The 17,743-nt window shown below is 42.8% G+C and overlaps 1 protein-coding gene across 4 annotated transcripts in view; it reads left to right on the top strand.

Annotated features, from left to right (window-relative positions):
* ADAMTS17 (ADAM metallopeptidase with thrombospondin type 1 motif 17) overlaps positions 1 to 17,743 on the top strand; it is a 362,991-nt gene that overhangs the window by 279,845 nt on the left and 65,403 nt on the right. For all 4 annotated transcript variants that reach the window (XM_077940459.1, XM_077940458.1, XM_077940457.1 and 1 more), the window contains one exon: positions 1,601 to 1,736. In XM_077940459.1, coding sequence (XP_077796585.1) covers positions 1,601 to 1,736 — 136 coding nt within the window. The remainder of the gene's footprint in view (positions 1 to 1,600; positions 1,737 to 17,743) is intronic.

Below are 17,743 nucleotides of genomic sequence, written 5' to 3'. Positions count from 1 at the left end.
TAAGGGACTCATCCCATTTTTCATGGGTAGGAGTTATAGACACACAGAAATTTCTTCCTGGGCATCTTGGCCAACCACCCTCACTGTCTGTGCTTAGCCTCTTCCTGCAGCAGCCCTGCGGCAGTTGGCATAGCCTCTGGATACCACCATCAGCCCTGCATCCACCACTCTGCACCTCTCCCCGGGGGACCTTCTCCCCCTCAGCCCTTAGCTGCCCTTGTGTAGATGGCCTTTCAACCTCCAAATCCAGCCAACACATCTACCTCTGATTCCAGCCAGATTTTCCTCTTGGGCAACTTGTCGCAAACTAAGCATAGCCCACATGGAAGAGTAAACAGGCTCTCCTGGGGTCAGGGGCAGGCTGTTCTGTTGCTGTTGGCTTGATGGCAATCCTTTTATGACACTGATGACTTCCAGCTTCCTAACACAGTGGTCAGACCTGCCACCACAGCTGAAAGCAGTTCTGTGCTTTCTGTACTCACAAAAGGCTGCCATGTGGGGCAGCAGGAACTGGCGGTGGAGTTCAGGTCTCCATGATTTCGAGTCATCCCTACGTGACAAATTGCCCAAGACACAGACCAGCAAGGAGCCCAGGATCCAAATAGTTGTGCTCGACTCCCTATTAATCTTTTATTGTCACTCTTCCCAAATAATAATAATAATGACAGCAGTAGAGCTAACATGAAGTGTTAGCCACCTGCCAGGTTCCGTTCTATGGACACCATATATATTTGTTTATTTTAATCATCACTGAGGCACCCTCAGGCACAGAGAAATTAAGCAAACCAGCCTGCTTGAGGAAACCGAGATGCAGAAACATGGTGGCCAACTGTCGACACTATGGTCACTGTGATGCTATTTGTGATAGAGCCAAGACTTGAACCCAGACAGCCTGGCTCCAAGGGCCACCCTCGTAACTCCCAGTCACTCGGCCTGCCTGACAAAGGCCTGCCTGCCATGCAGTGTTTAGGGTGCTCTGGGAACACCCGAAAGAAGGGCTACATCCAACTGGGATAATGGATTAGCAAAGCTTCTCAAGAGCAGGTGGGAGCTCCACCATAAGTACCAGCTGGCTGGCTAGACAAATTCAGAATGGCTTTGGAATGCCTGTCTAGAGGATGCAGGTCTGCGTGTCTTCCAGACCAGACTCCTTGTCTCCCACTTCTCCCCAGCAAGCAGGAGTTCTGTAATAGGTAGCCAGACTCTCTAGTGAGGGCTGATGTGTAAGTATTTAATTGAGATCGGCTCTCCATAGACTTTAAACATCAATCCAGAAGATAAAAAGATGAGCAATCTTTGGAAATTAAAGGCCCAAATCAACGAACCCCAAGCTGTCCAAGGACACCGCTGATCTGAGGTGTTGCTGCTTTCTCATCCTGTTCTAGAATCTTCCAGGGCCCCACTCTGCCTTCTGTGTCTTGCACCCTCCTCCCTGCAATTACAGTTCTTCTCTACAAACCCACACAACATTTACAACAGTCACTCTAAATGACAAAGTGCCCATCAGCAGCACCCAAACGTTCCTTCATGAGCATGCAAGCCCAGCCTTTCCAGGTGGGTGAGGCCACAGTCTCTCAGCTCCCTGTGGTTTGGTTTCCAGGGGAACGCAGAACCATCGTCTCGTGCACACGGATTGTCAACAAGACCACAACTCTGGTGAACGACAGTGACTGCCCTCAAGCAAGCCGCCCAGAGCCCCAGGTCCGAAGGTGCAACTTGCACCCCTGCCAGTCACGGTAAGGAGCTGGGTTCTGTTCTGTAGCTTGGACCCACCAGAATCTGGGGCAGCAGCACCATCAATGGTGGGGAGCAATAGGCAGTTAATGCCACAGTACTGCTCTATGCTATGTTCTGTTATTGTTGATGAGTGATTTCTGCTTGCTCAAATTACCAAATTTCTAGCTACTGAGCCAGAACTCTGATGGAAATACAGTCTTCACTGGAAGGCATTCTGTAGGAGACCATTAGTAACATCTCATGGCACAGGAAAAAAAAAAAAAAAAAAAGCCACCACCACACTTTTAACCAGTACCCATTGGCTTCCCCAAATTACTTTGTCTTGGTGGAGAAGGAAACAAATATTAGCATCTGAGTGTCCAGGAGAAAGGGTGCACACAGGCTAATGTTGTGGGTGACCTGTTTCAGTGGCTGAAATTCATGCCAATGAGTGTGGATCTTGGTGTTTGTTCTTTGGGATCAATCAGAACTTCTGTCCCAACCCCAGCTTTCATGGCCGTGTTACCGATGTGAACTCTCTTAGGTTGTCAGGAGATGAATTGTGTGGAATATGTTCATCAGTTAAGCCTCCTCTTTTCGAGTCATTTTAGCGTGACTTCGGCAAATCCATTACATTGTGTCATGTCACCCTTTGACCTTCCGTTCGGCTCTGAATTGAGGTGAATGGTTTTTGCTTTGCGGTTCTGTGTATCATTTAAGGCATGTTGACCTTTTCCAATTAGACTGGGTGTTTAGTATTTCCATTTTTTAGGTTTCTTAACTCAATTTGTGCCGCTCGCCTAGTACAAGAGTTTCACAACATATTTGGCTTCTGCACCATCCCCCTTTGTTTTGTCAAACTCTTAAAATGTGTCTGAGTGAGAAAGAGAGGAGACAGGAAGGAAAAAAAGAAGGTGAGGCTTGCTGCGATGATTTTCTGTGCTCCTTGCCAAATTAAGAATGAAATTCCACCCTTAAGGCTGAAGGCCTGGAGGAAGAGCTCACTGCAGGAAATCTGCTTGAGCACCCTCGGTATGAGCAGCCGTACCACAAACCTATCGATCAGTCCCTCAACAAGTCACATTCGTGGGCCACAGAAAGAAGGATTTGCCACTGTAAAGACTCAGCAGTCTAACAGGCTACAGCCTCTTCTCTGGAAACTAAAGATGGCCTGGCCCTGGTGAAGTGATTGGAAAATAGGGTAAGAGACGATGGAGGAGGAGAGGTCAGCATGAGTTCAATGGCATGATTGAGCAAAAAGGTCTTAGGGCTCCATTCGAGAAGCATATTTTAAAATCAGTTCTGTTTTCAAACTATTTTATACCCAAGTCTTTTTAAAATTATGCACAGAAACCAATAAAATGAAACAGATGAAATGAAAGCTGCTGCCACTGAATTGAGACACACACGTGATGTGGCAGAGTGGGCCAGTCTACTCTGCCTTTTCCACCTCTCACAGTAGGTCCTGGCTCCTCTGTGGGACTCCAGGGATAAGGTTTAAAAATCAAGGGTTCTGCGTCCTGTAGTGATAGAGTAGCTTATATTGGACCAACCCTCCTGCAGATTACAATTACAAACTCTGGAGACAGTATAAAAAGCAATTGTTTAAAAGCTAGAAAGCAGCCTGGGAGAGGGGGCTCCCGCCTGTAATCCCAGCACTTTGGGAGGCCAAGGCGGGCAGATCACTTGAGGTCAGGAGTTCGAGATCAGCCTGGCCAACATGGTGAAACCCTGTCTCTACTAAAAATATAAAAATTAGCCGGGTGTGGTGGCAGATGCCTGTAATCTCAGCTACTCAGGAGGCTGAGGCAGGAGAATTGCTTGAACCTGGGAGGCGGAAGTTGCAGTGAGCCGAGATCGTGCCACTGCACTCCAGCCTGGGCAACAGAGCGAGACTCCATCTCAAAAATTAATTAATTAATTAAAGCTAGAAAGCAATTAGAAACTGAAGAGAAATAAAGAAATGGAGGAATAGAGTGGCATGGAATTGAATTACCCATGTTGACAGCTCTTTAACCAAATGAAGGCCCTAGTTCCATTGAGACTAACTAAAAGTCTGATAGATACCTGCCATCTTTTACTGGTTAAGCCATCAAAGGAGAATATTCAGGGAAACCCATAGCAGCTAGAAATTGAGAAGGAAAAACTCCAGAAAAGAGGGAGCCACAGAAGGGGACTCCCAAATTCTGCATGTATCTCAAGAATCTCTGGGAATTCTTAGAGACTAAGGCCAAATCTAAGAATAAGACAGCCCCGCCAGACCCCACATAGCACAGCTAAGGCTAGAAGACCTGAACTGAGACGGTAGCTGCTGCCCACCATAAGAGAGACAATGCCTGGAGTTTTATTCCAGCAAATTAGCTGCCTACTAAAACAAACATTCAATATTCTTCTAAAATGATACTCTAGAACTGCATTGTTCAATATGGTAGTCACTAGCCACTCCAAATTGAAATCTGCTCTAAATATAAAATATACATGAGGTTTTAAATATTTAGTATGAACAGAGATTATAAGTCTTAATTTTATAAAATAATTTTAGATTATAAAATATCTTAATTTTCATGTGATTACTTTGATTATAATCATCCCAAAGGATTATATTTTGGATACATTGGGATAAACAAAATTACTAAAATTAAAATCGAGATTTTTTTTACTATTTTAATGTGACTTCTAAAAAATCCAAATTAACAGGCTGGACATGGTGGCTCATGCCTGTAATCCCAACACTCTGGGAGGCCAAGGCAGGTAGATCATCTGAGGTCAGGAGTTCGAGACCAGCCTGGCCAACATGATGAAACCCCACCTCTACTAAAAATACAAAAATTAGCCAGACATGGTGGCACACACCTGTAGTCCCAGTTACTCAGGAGGCTGAGGCAGGAGAATTGCTTAAACCTGGGATATGGAGGTTGCAGTGAGCTGAGATCATGCCTCTGCACTCCAGCCTAGGTGACAGAGCCAGACTCCATCTCAAAAAAAAAAAAAAATCCAAATTATATATCCAATTCTTATTTCTGTTGACCAGTACTTCTGTTCATTAGTGTATCATTCACAGTGTTCTGGGTACAATCCAAAATTACTAGTCATACAGGGAAACAGATCCATACTCAAAAGAGAAGGCCATTAATGGAGACTGACTGCAAGATGACGTATGTGTTGGAATTAGAAGAAAAGAATGTTAAAGCAGCTATTGTGACTATGCTAAAAAATGTAAGAAAAGCTATGCTCATGGTCACAGAACATTTAGGGAATCTCAAGAAAAAAAGAGATACTCTACAAAACACAATTTTACGACTAAAAAATACAATATCTGAAATTTTAAAAATTCACTCCATGGATCTAACAATAGAGTAAGATGATGAAAGATTAGTAAAGTTGAAGATAGAAGTTTGGACATTATTCAGTCTAGAAAACGGGAAGGAAAAAATTGTTGACAATGAGCAAGACTCAGTTACCTGTGGGGCAGTATCAAGCATTTTAGCATAAGGGTAATGGGAGTCACAGAAGGAGAGGAGAGAGAAGATGGAGCAGAAAATAATCATTTAAGGAACAGTAATCAAAAATTTCCCAGGTTTAGTGAAAGACAGATGAGAAGTAATCAGATCACATCTTCATGTTTCAACTAGATTCCAGATTAATTCAAGGTGCCATAACAAAGCCCTCTGGTCATTACAACAAGTGGGCCAGTATAGCAAGTTCATGATTTTGCCTCCCATGTATCTTCTAAGAGAGAACCTTGCTGCACTGCAAAACTGAAAACAGAAAATCATGTAGGAAAACACCTATAAAACAAAGTGACATAAACAAACATGAGTATAAACTCTATAAATGAGTGCCACGGAGCTGTGCTAAGCCTATGATAGATAACATCAAGTGTGTGTATTGCTACAGAAAGTTCAGAGTCATTCTGGCTTGATAGACCACAGTCCTGCAGTCTTGCCATGTTTTAGCCAAGTTCAGGCCAAACACACTTCAGACTAAAAGCAATTTCAGAAGCACGTTATTAGTATCTCCGTAGAACAGGAGTCAGCAAACTTCATCTGTATAGGTCTAGAGAATAAATATTTTTGCCTTCACAGGCCACATGTGGTCTCTGGCACATTTTTTTCTGTATTTTGAGTCATAATCCTTTAAAACATGTAAAATTTGTTCTTTACTCTTGGGTTGTACAAAAATAACCCCGCAGGCCAGACTTAGCCCATGCATAAGAGTTTGCTGGCCTCTGTCTCAGATTATTGCTTACTCTCATTTTGCCCACTGAGATATTGGGACCACACCCTCAGCATGAGCCAGAGCTCTGCAGGTATTAGCTCAGGGAATGTATTTTCTTATTATACAAAGGAGAACATGTTAGAATACTGAATTTCTTTTTATTGTGTAACTTGATAAATATTCGATTTCTGCCTCCCCACCACTTCTCTTTTCCCACCTCCTTCCACTCCCTTCCTGACTGTAAAATCATGTGAATCAGACTTAAAGAATGAGTGGAATTACTTAGAGCCCAGAAGAAAATGAAATTGAAAAACAAGAGAAAATAGCACCTAAAATCTGCCTTAGAGAGCCTCGACAGGAAGTGCCTGGATGCCTGCCCTAGGCTGGTTTTGTTTGCTAATTTGTTGATTTGTTTATTCTGAACCATCTGACCTTGTATTTTTTCTTAAAAGTGCCATGACTCATCAGAGAGGATTTATTGTTTGGCTAAAGAAATGTATAATCTGATAATAGATTTTAAAGCTCTTGCAAGTCCTAACAAGATAGATCTATGCATATATACATACACATACATACATACACACACGTAAATATGTCTACATGCACAATATACATATATATATACGTATTATGTACAGTAGTCCCTGCTTATTTGCAGTTTTGCTTTCTGTGGTTTCAGTTACCCAGGGTCAACCATTGCCCAAACATATTAAAAGGAAAATTTCTGAAATAATTCATCAGTTTTAAGTTGCTTGCTGTTCTGAGTAGTGTAATGAAATCTCACACCATACTGCTCTGTCCTGCCCAGGACGTGAATCATCCCCTTGTCCAGGGGATCTACAGTGTCTCTGCTCCCTGCCTGTTTGTCACTCAGTAGCCATCTCAGTTAGCAGATCGACTGTTGGGTGTCATAGTTCTTGTATTTTACTTAATAATGGTCTCAAAGAACAAGAGTGGTGACGATGGCAAGTCAGATGTGCTAAAGAGAAGCTGTAAAATGCATCCTATAAATGGAAAGGTAAAAGTCTTCAACTTAATAAGGAAAGAAAAAAAAATGTGTGCTGAGGTTGCTCAGATCTACAGTAAATGAATCTTCTACCCATGAAATTGTGAAGAAAGAAGAAAGAAATCTGTGCATGGTATATACAGGGTTCAGTACTAGCCTTAGTTTCTAGCATCCACTGGGGGTCTTAGAACATATCTGCCACAGATAAGGGAGGACTTCTGTACAGCTATTATACACACACACATATTTGGACAACAAAATTTGAATTATTGCATGGCACGATCTAGTTGTCATGAGTCTTTCATAAGAACCTGTGGTTACGTGGATTCATGCTAGTAAGTGAAGAAAAGTGGAAAGACTGACCTTAGGAAATGAATGCCAGAAAATCAGGGAGATTGGACACACAAGTAAAAACTGCACTTGGGCAAGAGGGTGAGGTGGAGATGTGGAGGGTCTGGATTACAAATGGCTGTTTCAGATGGGGTGGCTTGAGTGGAGGACAGAGCCTGTAACCTGGAAGAAGAGCCCAAGAATCCCATGGTGTGAACTTTATTAAACAAGCCAGAATGCAACCCATTGTTGAACCTGGCAAGGTGAAAGAGCCTTTCTGTGTTATTGTTACTCTTTGACCTTTAAAATGGCAGAGATGTTTGTCTTTTTCCTTTATACTTTCCTTTATTTCTCCTGATCTCCCTTTAATTTTCTTCAACCCTTTTTCCATTGAGTTCCTGACAGTTTCCTTTGCCTTCCCAACTGCACACCATTAGCACCTCTTTATTCTAATCCTAGCTCTGTGGATACTTCTCCCAAACCCTGCTGTAACCATATGGAATCTGGAGTCTGACACGCACGGCAGATGGCGTCTCCCCAGCATCTCACACACCAACACAAAAACATAGACAAACCTGGCCCTGACATTGGCAGGCGTGGCAGAAATCACAGATCAGCTCAGCTGTTATGGCCATGGCCAGCAGCCTTCACCTTGCTGACCACAGTCTGCAGGGAAGAGTCCTCCCCATCGTTCAGCATCCAAAGAGCAGTACTGTGTGCCGAGACCCTTGAGACCCAGCCTCAGGTGGTCCTGGAGCAAGGAGGCAGGAGCTGGCAATGAAGTGGACTTGTCCCAGCGCACAGACCTTGTGCTTTACCAGATTTAACATTTTTGCAGTCTTTAAGAGCTTATTCGCCACTTGAAAAAGGCCATTCCAAGTTATTAGATATTTCCCTATAGTATTTATGATTTGAACTTCTTCCCAGGCAGTACATGCTGTACTGTACATTGAATTAGAGTGATTCAGAAAAGAACATTCAACATCTTACTGGCAATTGAATTGAATAGTCATTTTCAAGGAAGTGTCTTTCGTTTTTAAATTTGTTCTCCTTCCTCAATTATCTTAATCAGGCTGGCCTTATTTGGGGTTAAAATGGAATAGAATCCCTTCCTTTTTATTAAAGCACATTTTGTGTGTGTGCACGCGTGCATGTATGAGAGAGAGAGAGAGATTGTGACTTAAGAATGAAGTCACTGGAATATGTGGATCTTTAGCTACAGCCACAATCTGAAAAGATACGGTTTTTTAATCAATTTCTTGCTAGTCTGAAACATAAACATTTTCTTTCCTGTCTTTTTCTAAACTAAAATAGGTAAATCTAATTGTGACTAAATCTGTGGTCTGTTACATGCTTTGTTGATGGTATGTGAGTGGGGAGGAGAAATTTACATTGCCAAAATGCTGGAACTTTTTCTGACACAAATTTCAGGATGTCACCTGTCTTTAAATTAAGTGGTAAATTTTGAAGCCTTACCTTATTGATCTAAATTAAGAAACATTCAAGATGGAGGACAAGAAAGCATTTTCAGAGATTTTTTTATTTTTTTGGGTCATTTGACCATCCCTTCGTTTGATCATTACAGAGAATGAGAGAACGCCCTGGTGCCAGGTTCACAGGCGACAGGATTTCTCCTGTTGGGAAACGCTTTGCATGTAGGCTCTGCAACCCATCAAAAGAGATGCTTCTCTCTTCCTGACTTTTCTGAGTAATAAAATATGAAGACCATCAAGCACTTGATGTTTCCATTTGACTTTTTATGTCACAATTACAAGAAAGGAGAAGTAAAGGGAAAAGGTGAGATTTAGTCTGAGGAATACTGAAAGAACAAAAACAATAACAACCGCTGCCCCCAAAAAGATTACAAAGCGATCTATCAGAAATGAAGGGAAGCTGTGTATTCTCCAGGTTCTGGAAGAAACATCAGCCCATAGAAGAAATGGCTGTGCAGTAAGGGCAACAGTGGAAGGGTTCCTAACTTGTGGAATTGCTGAGAGGTTTCAGAAATGAGCTTGGATATGTTGCTGGCTGCTTCTCCAAATGGTCCTTTCCCCTTTGCCTTGAGCCTTTTTTGGTCATTCTTGGCAGAGTCCAGTGCTCGCTGACTCTCTTACAGCAATGAACAGTCCACAGATAAGAATTACTCATTTCTCCTTCTGAGTGTATACTTATATACAAATACATTGAAAGTAAAAAGACGGAAAAAGTTGTATCATGCAGACAGAGAGCAGGAGTGCTATACTAATATCAGACAAAAAGATTTTTTATAAAAATATATTACTGGAATACAGACATTTTATAATGATAAAACGGCAATCCATCAGGAAGATATAACAATTGTAAACATATAAGACCCTAAAATACATGGAGCAAAACTGACAGAAATGAAGGAATAAATACATAACTCAACAATAGTAACTGGAGACTTCAATACCTCACTTTCAATAATGGATTTTAAAAACAAGGTATATCAACAAGGAAATGGAAGACTTCAACAACATTATAAACCAACCAAACCTAATAGATATCTATAAAACACTCCACCTAACAACAGCAGAATTTCCATGCGGAACATTATTCAGAATAGATCATATACTAGGCCAGTAAATAAACCTAACAAGCACAAAAAAAATAGAAATAATACGAAGTATGTTCTCTGGCCACCATGGAATGAAATTAGAAATCAGTAAGAGAAAGAAGTTTAAGAAACTCATAAGTACATGGAAATTAAACAGTACCCTTCCTAAACAACCAGTGGGTCAAAGAGAAATCACAAGGAAAACTAAATCATATTTTGAGATGAATGGAGGTGAAGGCGCAACATAACAGAACTTCGGGAATGTGGCTAAAGCAGGCCTGAAGGGGATATTTATGGTTGTAAACACTTATATTGAAAAAGAAGAAAGATTTCAAATCAGTAAACTAACCTTCCATGTAATGACACTGGGAAAGAAGAGCAACAAACCCTAAAACAAGTAGAATGAAAGAAATAGTAACATTCATGCAGAAATTAATTAAATAAAGGGTAGAAAACAGTAGAGCAGAATAATGAAACCAAAAGTTAACTATGGGAAGAAATCAACAAAATTGGCAAGTCTTTAGCTAGATTGGCCAAGAAAAAAAGACGTAAATTACTAAGTTAAATAATGAAAGCAGGAATGTTACTACTGAGCTTACAGAAATAAAAAGGATTGGGAATGAACACTGTGAACAACTGTATGCCCTAAGTTAGATAACTTTCAGAAAATGGACAAAGTCCTACACATAAGCAAACTACTGAAACCAAATAAAGAGCATCTGCAAAAAACCCACAACTAACACCATATTTAAAAGTGAAAGACAGAATGCTTTTCTCCAAAGATCAGGAGCAAGACACAGTATCTGCTCTTACTATTTCTATTCAACATTTTATTAAAGATTCCAGCCTAGGCATTTACCCAAGTAAATGAAATAAAATGCATCCATATTTGTATAGAAGAAGTAAAACTGTCTGTATTTACAAATGACACGATATTGTATACAGATAATACTAAGGAATCTCTAAAAACGATTAGAACTAATAAACAAGTTCTGGATGTTTGCAGATGTAAGATCAACAAGGAAAAATCAATTGTATTTCTGTATAGCATCAATTAAGTGAAGTTAAGAAAAAAATCCACTTATAATAACATCAAAAAAATAAAATACTTTGGAATAAATTTAATAAAAGAATTTTAAAACTCATATTCTGAAAACTACAAAAATATCTCAATAAATGGAAAGACATTCATTTTCATGAATGAGAAGACTTGTTAAGATAACAGTACTCTACAAATTGATTTATAGATTTAGTGCAATCTCTATCAAAATTCAAGCCGTCTTGCTTCCACAAATGGGGACGTGACCCTAAAATCCGTATGGAATTGCAAAGGGCCTCAAATCATCAAAACAATCTTAGAAAAGAATAGCAAAGTTGGAGGACTCCTGCTTCCCAGTTCCAAAGCTTACTACAAACTAGAGTGATCCAGACAGTGTGGCCCTGGCATAAGGATAGATATAAAGAACAATGGCATATAACTAAGAGTCCAGAAATAAATCTTCACAGTTATTGTCAATTGCTTTTCCACCAGGGTGCCAAGAGCAATCAATGGAGAGAGAATAGTCTTTTCAAACAAATGGTGCTGTGACAACTTGCTATCCACATGCAAAAGAATGCAGTTGGAGGTGGGGTGCATTGGCTCATGCCTGTAATCCCAGCACTTTTAGAGGACTGCTTGAGTCCAGGAGTTCGAGACCAGCCTGGGCAACATGGTGAAACACTTTCTCTACAAAAAATACAAAAATTAGTCTAGTATGGTAGTGTGTGTCTGTAGTCCCAGCTACTTGGGTGGTGGGGGGGGGCAGGCTGAAATGGGAGGATCGCTTGAGCCCAGGAAGTCGAGGCTGCAGTGAATCTAGATTGAGATTGCACCACTGCACTACAGCCTGGGTGACAGAGTGAGACCCTGTCTCAAAAGACAAAGGACGATCAAAAAATGTGAAAAATATTTTCAAATTATATATCTGATAAGGAACTTATGTTAAGAATATCTAGGCCAAGCATGGTGGCTCATGCCTGTAATCCCAGCACTTTGGGAGGCCAAGGTGGATGGATCTCCTGAGCTCAGGAGTTCAAGACCACCCTGGGCAACATGGTGAAACCTCATCTCTACTAAAATACAAAAACTTACCTGGGTGTGGTGGCACATGTCTTTAGTCTCAGCTACTCAGGAGACAGGCACGAGAATCGCTTGAGCCCCAGAGGTGAAGGTTGCAGTGAGCCGAGATCATGCCACTGCACTCCGGCTTGAGCTACAGAGTGAGACTCTGTCTCAAAAAAAAAACAAAAAAACAAAAAAGGGAATACCTAAAGAACTCGTACAACTCAATAATAAGATAACACAGAACCTAGCTGAAAACTGAACAAAGGATCTGAACAGACATTCCTCTAAAGAAGGTGTACTCAGCATCCTTAGCAGGGAAATGCCAATCAAAACCATATGGAGATTCCACTTCACACTCACTAGTGTGGCTGTGATCAAAAAGATAGATGATAACAAATGTTGATGAGGATGTTGAGAAATCAGGACTTTCATACACTGGGATGGGAACATTAAATGACACAACCACTTTTTAAAAAAAAATCTGACAGTTGCTCAAAAAGTTCTGCTTTGAGTTATTATTCAAATCAGCAATTCCAGTACTGTGTGTATACCCAAGAATAATAAAAACATGACCACACAAGAGCTTGTACACAAACGTTCATAGCATTATTTATAATGGCCAAAAGGTAGAAGCATGGCACATGTTCATTCACTGAAGAATAGATAAACAAAATGCAATATATTCAGGGAGTGCAATATTATTCAGCCATAAAAAGGAATGAAGTTCTGGCACAGAGAAACCCTGAAAACATGCTAAGTGGAAAAAGCCAGACACAAAAGGTCACGTATGAAATTCCATTTAGATGCAATGTCTAGATGAGACAAAATCCATAGAGATGGAAGGTAGATGCCTAGGGCTAATCAGGAGGGAGAGGGATGGAATTGGGGGTTGATAACTAAAGGGTTACAGGGTTTCTTTTGTTGTAATAAAAATATCCTAGATTGTAATGAAAACCATTGAATTGTATGCTTCAAATGGTTGAATCGTGGTATATAAGTTATATCTTAATGCTATTAAAAAACTCACGAAAAAGTGCACATTTATGGTTGCAGGCTCTTGGGGAGCTAAGGAGAGGCCTTCCACAGGCTCCCGTGAGTTCAAAGGCTGACACAACAACCCAAAGCTCACGATATCTCGGGACTTGGGGCAGTGGAGACAGTCAGGAGCCTGTGCTAGAAATGTCCTAATTGTCCCTTCTCAAGCAGGCATCGATGGATCTTGTTTAGCAGCTGCCTTTTATCATGCTGGGCTGCTTATGTCACCACCTCCTCTGTCCTTTCTTGCTGCGCAGTTTCAGCTTCTCCCAGCGCCTCTGGTGGGGATTCTTAGGACAGAGAATTTGCCCAGTGTGGTCTGTTGTGCTTCGGCAGGCCCTTTCACAGTGCACCTTCTCCTTGCTGCCTCTCTGCGCCCTCCTTACCTTTCCCCTGGAGGGGCTTTCTGGCAAGTCATGCACCGCCATGGCTGTCATTCCCAAAGACTCTGACAGAGAAGCCCTAATCCTTCTCCCTGGGCCGGCCATCATCTTTGCAGCCTCATAGAAAAGCCATCCCAAGCTTCACATTGGAGACACCCTCCCATTGGCTGGTTGGGTTTGGAACTGGGAGTCAGGGATTTTCTTTCCCCATGTTCTCTGTGCTTCTCACTTGCAGTGGAGCCTGGACGGGACTCCCTGTGTCTCTGAGCAGTAGCTTGTACACCCATAACCTGCAGAGAATAACAATGTTCTCTGCATGTTATTTCAACAACGATAACTTGGTGAGTCATCTTTTCATTTTCTAGGTCATTTCTTGTTCATATTTATACCACATACTACCAAGTTCTTGCAGGATTTGACATTGCTTAATATTGGCCTGAGCCCACCTACCTTAGTACTGGACAAGATGAAAAAGGGTGTTGTAAACTGAACAGGGAGGCCAGCCTCTGGGGGTCCCTCTGGAACCATGCGGACCCGCCTGTCCTCCTGGTGGCCCCCAGCTTGCCCCCAGGCTTGGCACACCTGAGGATCAATGCCTAGATTTGCTCACCCCGGTCAGTGAAATCCTACCCCGAAAAAAGTGCCATCCTCCTTTCCCCCTCATCCCCTGCACCTCTGCCTCAAACCCCAAAACAGAAACATCAGAATAAGAATGAGCAAACATTACACACTGCTGAGACAGTGAAAATAAGAACGTAACCAAAGTCGTGGCCAGGATCCCTTCACACACACACAGGATAAATCTTTTCCTAGGTAATATATGTACTCTGGAAATACTCCAGAATTCATATTAATTTTTTTAAAATAACTGAGCACATCCTTTATGATCATGTTTTACATCTGTTCCTCTCTAAGAAACCATTTAAGCCTTTCTAGAAAGACCTCACATAGGCTAGATTCATAAACATTCAGGGCTGCCTGTCAGAGCTAATATCGTGAAACCTGGGTCATTTCTAACCATCTAAAGCATTGCTGGGGAATTGCATGCCTGGCCTTTGTTCAAAGTGACTGCGCTTTTGAAAGCTGAGCACCCTGAGTACCTGAGGGTTGCCTTTTTACAAATGTTCCAAGTGCTTGAGTTTTCCTCATGGAGTATGACATTAATCTTAGGTCCCCGGGGTGACGGGGCATTTGCTGGGAGACAGGCAGGTTCTCCTTTTCCAAGGAAGGGGGACTTCCAGCTCTGTGTGCCTGCATGTTTATGCTAAGGCGGTTATTAAGGAAAGAATAGAATGAAAGATTTATCAGTGAGCTAAGGACATTGCACTGAGAGGGAAGAGGCTGAACCTGTTTTAACTTTTTCTTATGTGGGAATGAGTTTATCAGGTCCTTTTCCAAGAGAGGTTTTAATGCTGGAGGAATAAGGAGAACAAGTAGGTGTCAGGCACACAAAGGAGCAGGATGGAGACATCTGAAGCCACCAGTGGCCCTTTCCCCAGTTCTGTTTGGGACATTTTCCAAGAGGGACTTAGTGGCTTAAATGTCAAAGGAAAGAGTTTGCAAGTGAACTGTCTTGGGCTGCTTGTCGGCCAAGGCCACAAACACCAGCTCCGATACAAGCAGTGGTGCACATGTGGGGTCCTTCATCCCAAGCCCAGCAGTGGCATCCCGTTTCTGCAGGGGCTCACTGTGCTCTTCAGGTGAGGCCAGGCATCCAGCCTGCGAGTGGCAGGTGCTTCCCAGGCTGCAAACTACATGCCCTGCAGCTTCCTCGCTGGCCGGCCAGGCCTCTGCACTATGTACACAGTGACCACGGACACAGCACTACCTCCCACAGCACAGCCTGTGCCAAGATTAGAGGGAAAGGGGATTCTGTGGGCATGTCAGGTAGGGAAGTACTGGCTCAGACAGCCCCACAGGTCTCAATACTCTGTGGTCTCTCGCCGACAGATGCACTTTTGATGTACCACTCTGTGCTGTGAACCACTTTGAGGATCCTAGGCTTGTGTTTCTTCCCAGGAGAATTTTAATCCTGGAATCTACCCTTCCTGGAGCTTCTGCAGAAAGAGTTGCTCCCACCAGCAAGGTCAAGGCACTGTGGGCTCACAAGGGCTTGGGGGACCCTATACCTTCCCTAGAGAAGTAAACACAGCCAACCTCTTTCTTCCATTGGATAGACGCTGGTGTATAGTGGGAGGTAAGGAGACCATCCAATAAGTTGATGGCATCACTGCCAATAAAACTTCTGTCCCCACCAGTCCCCCGGTCTGCTCCGAAGCCATGGCTGTGGTGTGGACATGCAAGGAGGTGATCCTGGCACCACCGGCTTCTGGAGCACAATTGGGCCTCGCTGGGCCACAGAAACCAAATCTGAACCTGTCCCAAAAAGATAAGAGAATATAGAAAGAATGTGGAGTAGCTCCCAAAATTGAAGAGACACTGAAAAGTTGGTCTGGGAGAGAAGATCCCAGAGCTGGCTGAAGCGGCTCCTGCATCCACTCCAAAGGTCACTCTGCTCAGAACCCAGGTTCCTGCAAAGTCTGATCAGTCTTTCTCAGCTCGCGTGCTCTGCTGCTGTTGGCCAACAAACGGGAGCATGGTAAAGAAAACCGAGGTGTCTCAACTCTCACCAGAAGAAGGAAGATGACATGAGACAGGCAGAAATTATTAAGTCCAGTGGAGAGACAGGCTGAGGTCATGATCTAACCAAGACTGAGAAATGAAGACTGTCCAACCCATGTTGCTCTCAGCTAGAATGAGAGCAGGCAAGTCTGTGAGCAAGAGGGCTACTGTACTGGAAAATCCCCGTGTACTGGGAAAAGCCAGCCCAACCGGAATGTTGCTCTTGGATGGGAACTTTCAACATCAGCAGCTGTATGATTCTCAAAGCATGAGAGTTTTTTTTCCAAACTCTTCATGACTGGGTGTGGTACAACCTGTTACCAAACCCAGACTTATCCTGGTTATTTTAACCTCAAGATTGTACCAACAGAATCTCCAGTCCCCGGAGTGTAATTTGATCAGGTGCGATGGCTTGGGGGGAAAAAAAAATGGGTGCAGTGGACTCATCAGCTGCTGGCTCAGCCCTGCTCACTGGGCCTTCTGCTTCCTGTTGAGAGCTTAGTGTGGGCCCATAAATTCCAGAGAACCGTTTTTTGTTTTTTTTTTTTCCCTCTCCAAACAGTACTTGAAAATGATTTTATTGTAAAAGTAGAGGATTTGAAAACTCAGAAATTGTATTCTTGCTAAGGTGTAAAGTGCAGAAGCAGCAGAAAGGCAGCGCTCTTTGGGAATGGGCCAGTTCACTCTTGCTCATCAGCAGTAAGGAGAGAAAGGAGGAAGTGGCTGCTGGCTGTCTCGTGGGTTAGGGAGCCCCACAGTCCCTCTGGAAAGTCGACGTATTCACCATATTTTACAGATGAAGACTTTGAGACGCTTAGTCATTGAGTAGCTTTCCCAGCCCATTCTGGTAACAAAATGCAAAACAATGTTTTCCTCCTTTAAATCTTACATACTTTCTGCTTCTTCATTCTCATTTTAAAAACAGTACAACCTGCTTCTGCCATGGCATGAAAAAGAACCCTTTTGACCAAGGCAGCTCTAAATCGATATTCAAAAGCGGGGCAAGAGAGTCATCAGGCAGTACTGTAGTGGCATTTAACTCAGAGTGCTATCAAGGGGAAGCTGGAGTGGCTCCTTTCCCTGGAAGTGAAACTCACAGCCCGAAGGCCCAAAGCTCTGGGATTAAACACTAGAGCAATTTCTCAGAATGCTGTAGTTAGTTGGTTTTCTGGCTTGTTGTTGGTGTTATCTGCACCCATACTAGAAAAGAAATTAAAATTCAGGACATATCTAACACAAGGGGTTCAATATGAAGGTGGTTTCCCAGGAGACCTGGAGAGATTTGGGGTTGAGGCAGTAAGAGGTGCTGACGGGTGCCATCCTGGACCTCCAAGACAAGCACACATGCCTAGCTGACCTTGAGCTTGGAGGGGCTGGGAGGGACTCTCCCTCAGACCCCAAGTGACCAGTGATGCAAGTTGCTAGGCAATGGAGAAGGAGAGGTGTGTCTGTGACCTAGGCCTGAGATTTTCTGGGTAAGGAACTAAACCTACCCATTCAGGACTCAAACCCACAGCTTCTGAAACCTCCATGCTGTCCTCTATAGCTAAATAATGCATCTACCTGTGCCAAGTGCCGCGTACAGATACGACACCTCCATCATTCCTGTATAGTCTGTGCGACTCTGTTTCTTTAGTCTTCCCTTTCTTTTTCTTGTTCCTCTTCCCCATAAGGGCAAGGACCTTATCAGTGCTCAATTCACTCAGCAGATACTCGTCAGGAACTTATTTGTAGAATCAAGCTGCCATATG

The sequence above is a fragment of the Macaca mulatta genome, chromosome 7, assembly GCF_049350105.2.
Source record: "Macaca mulatta isolate MMU2019108-1 chromosome 7, T2T-MMU8v2.0, whole genome shotgun sequence".
NCBI lineage: Eukaryota > Metazoa > Chordata > Mammalia > Primates > Cercopithecidae > Macaca > Macaca mulatta.
This window is presented reverse-complemented; position numbering and strand designations above follow the sequence as displayed.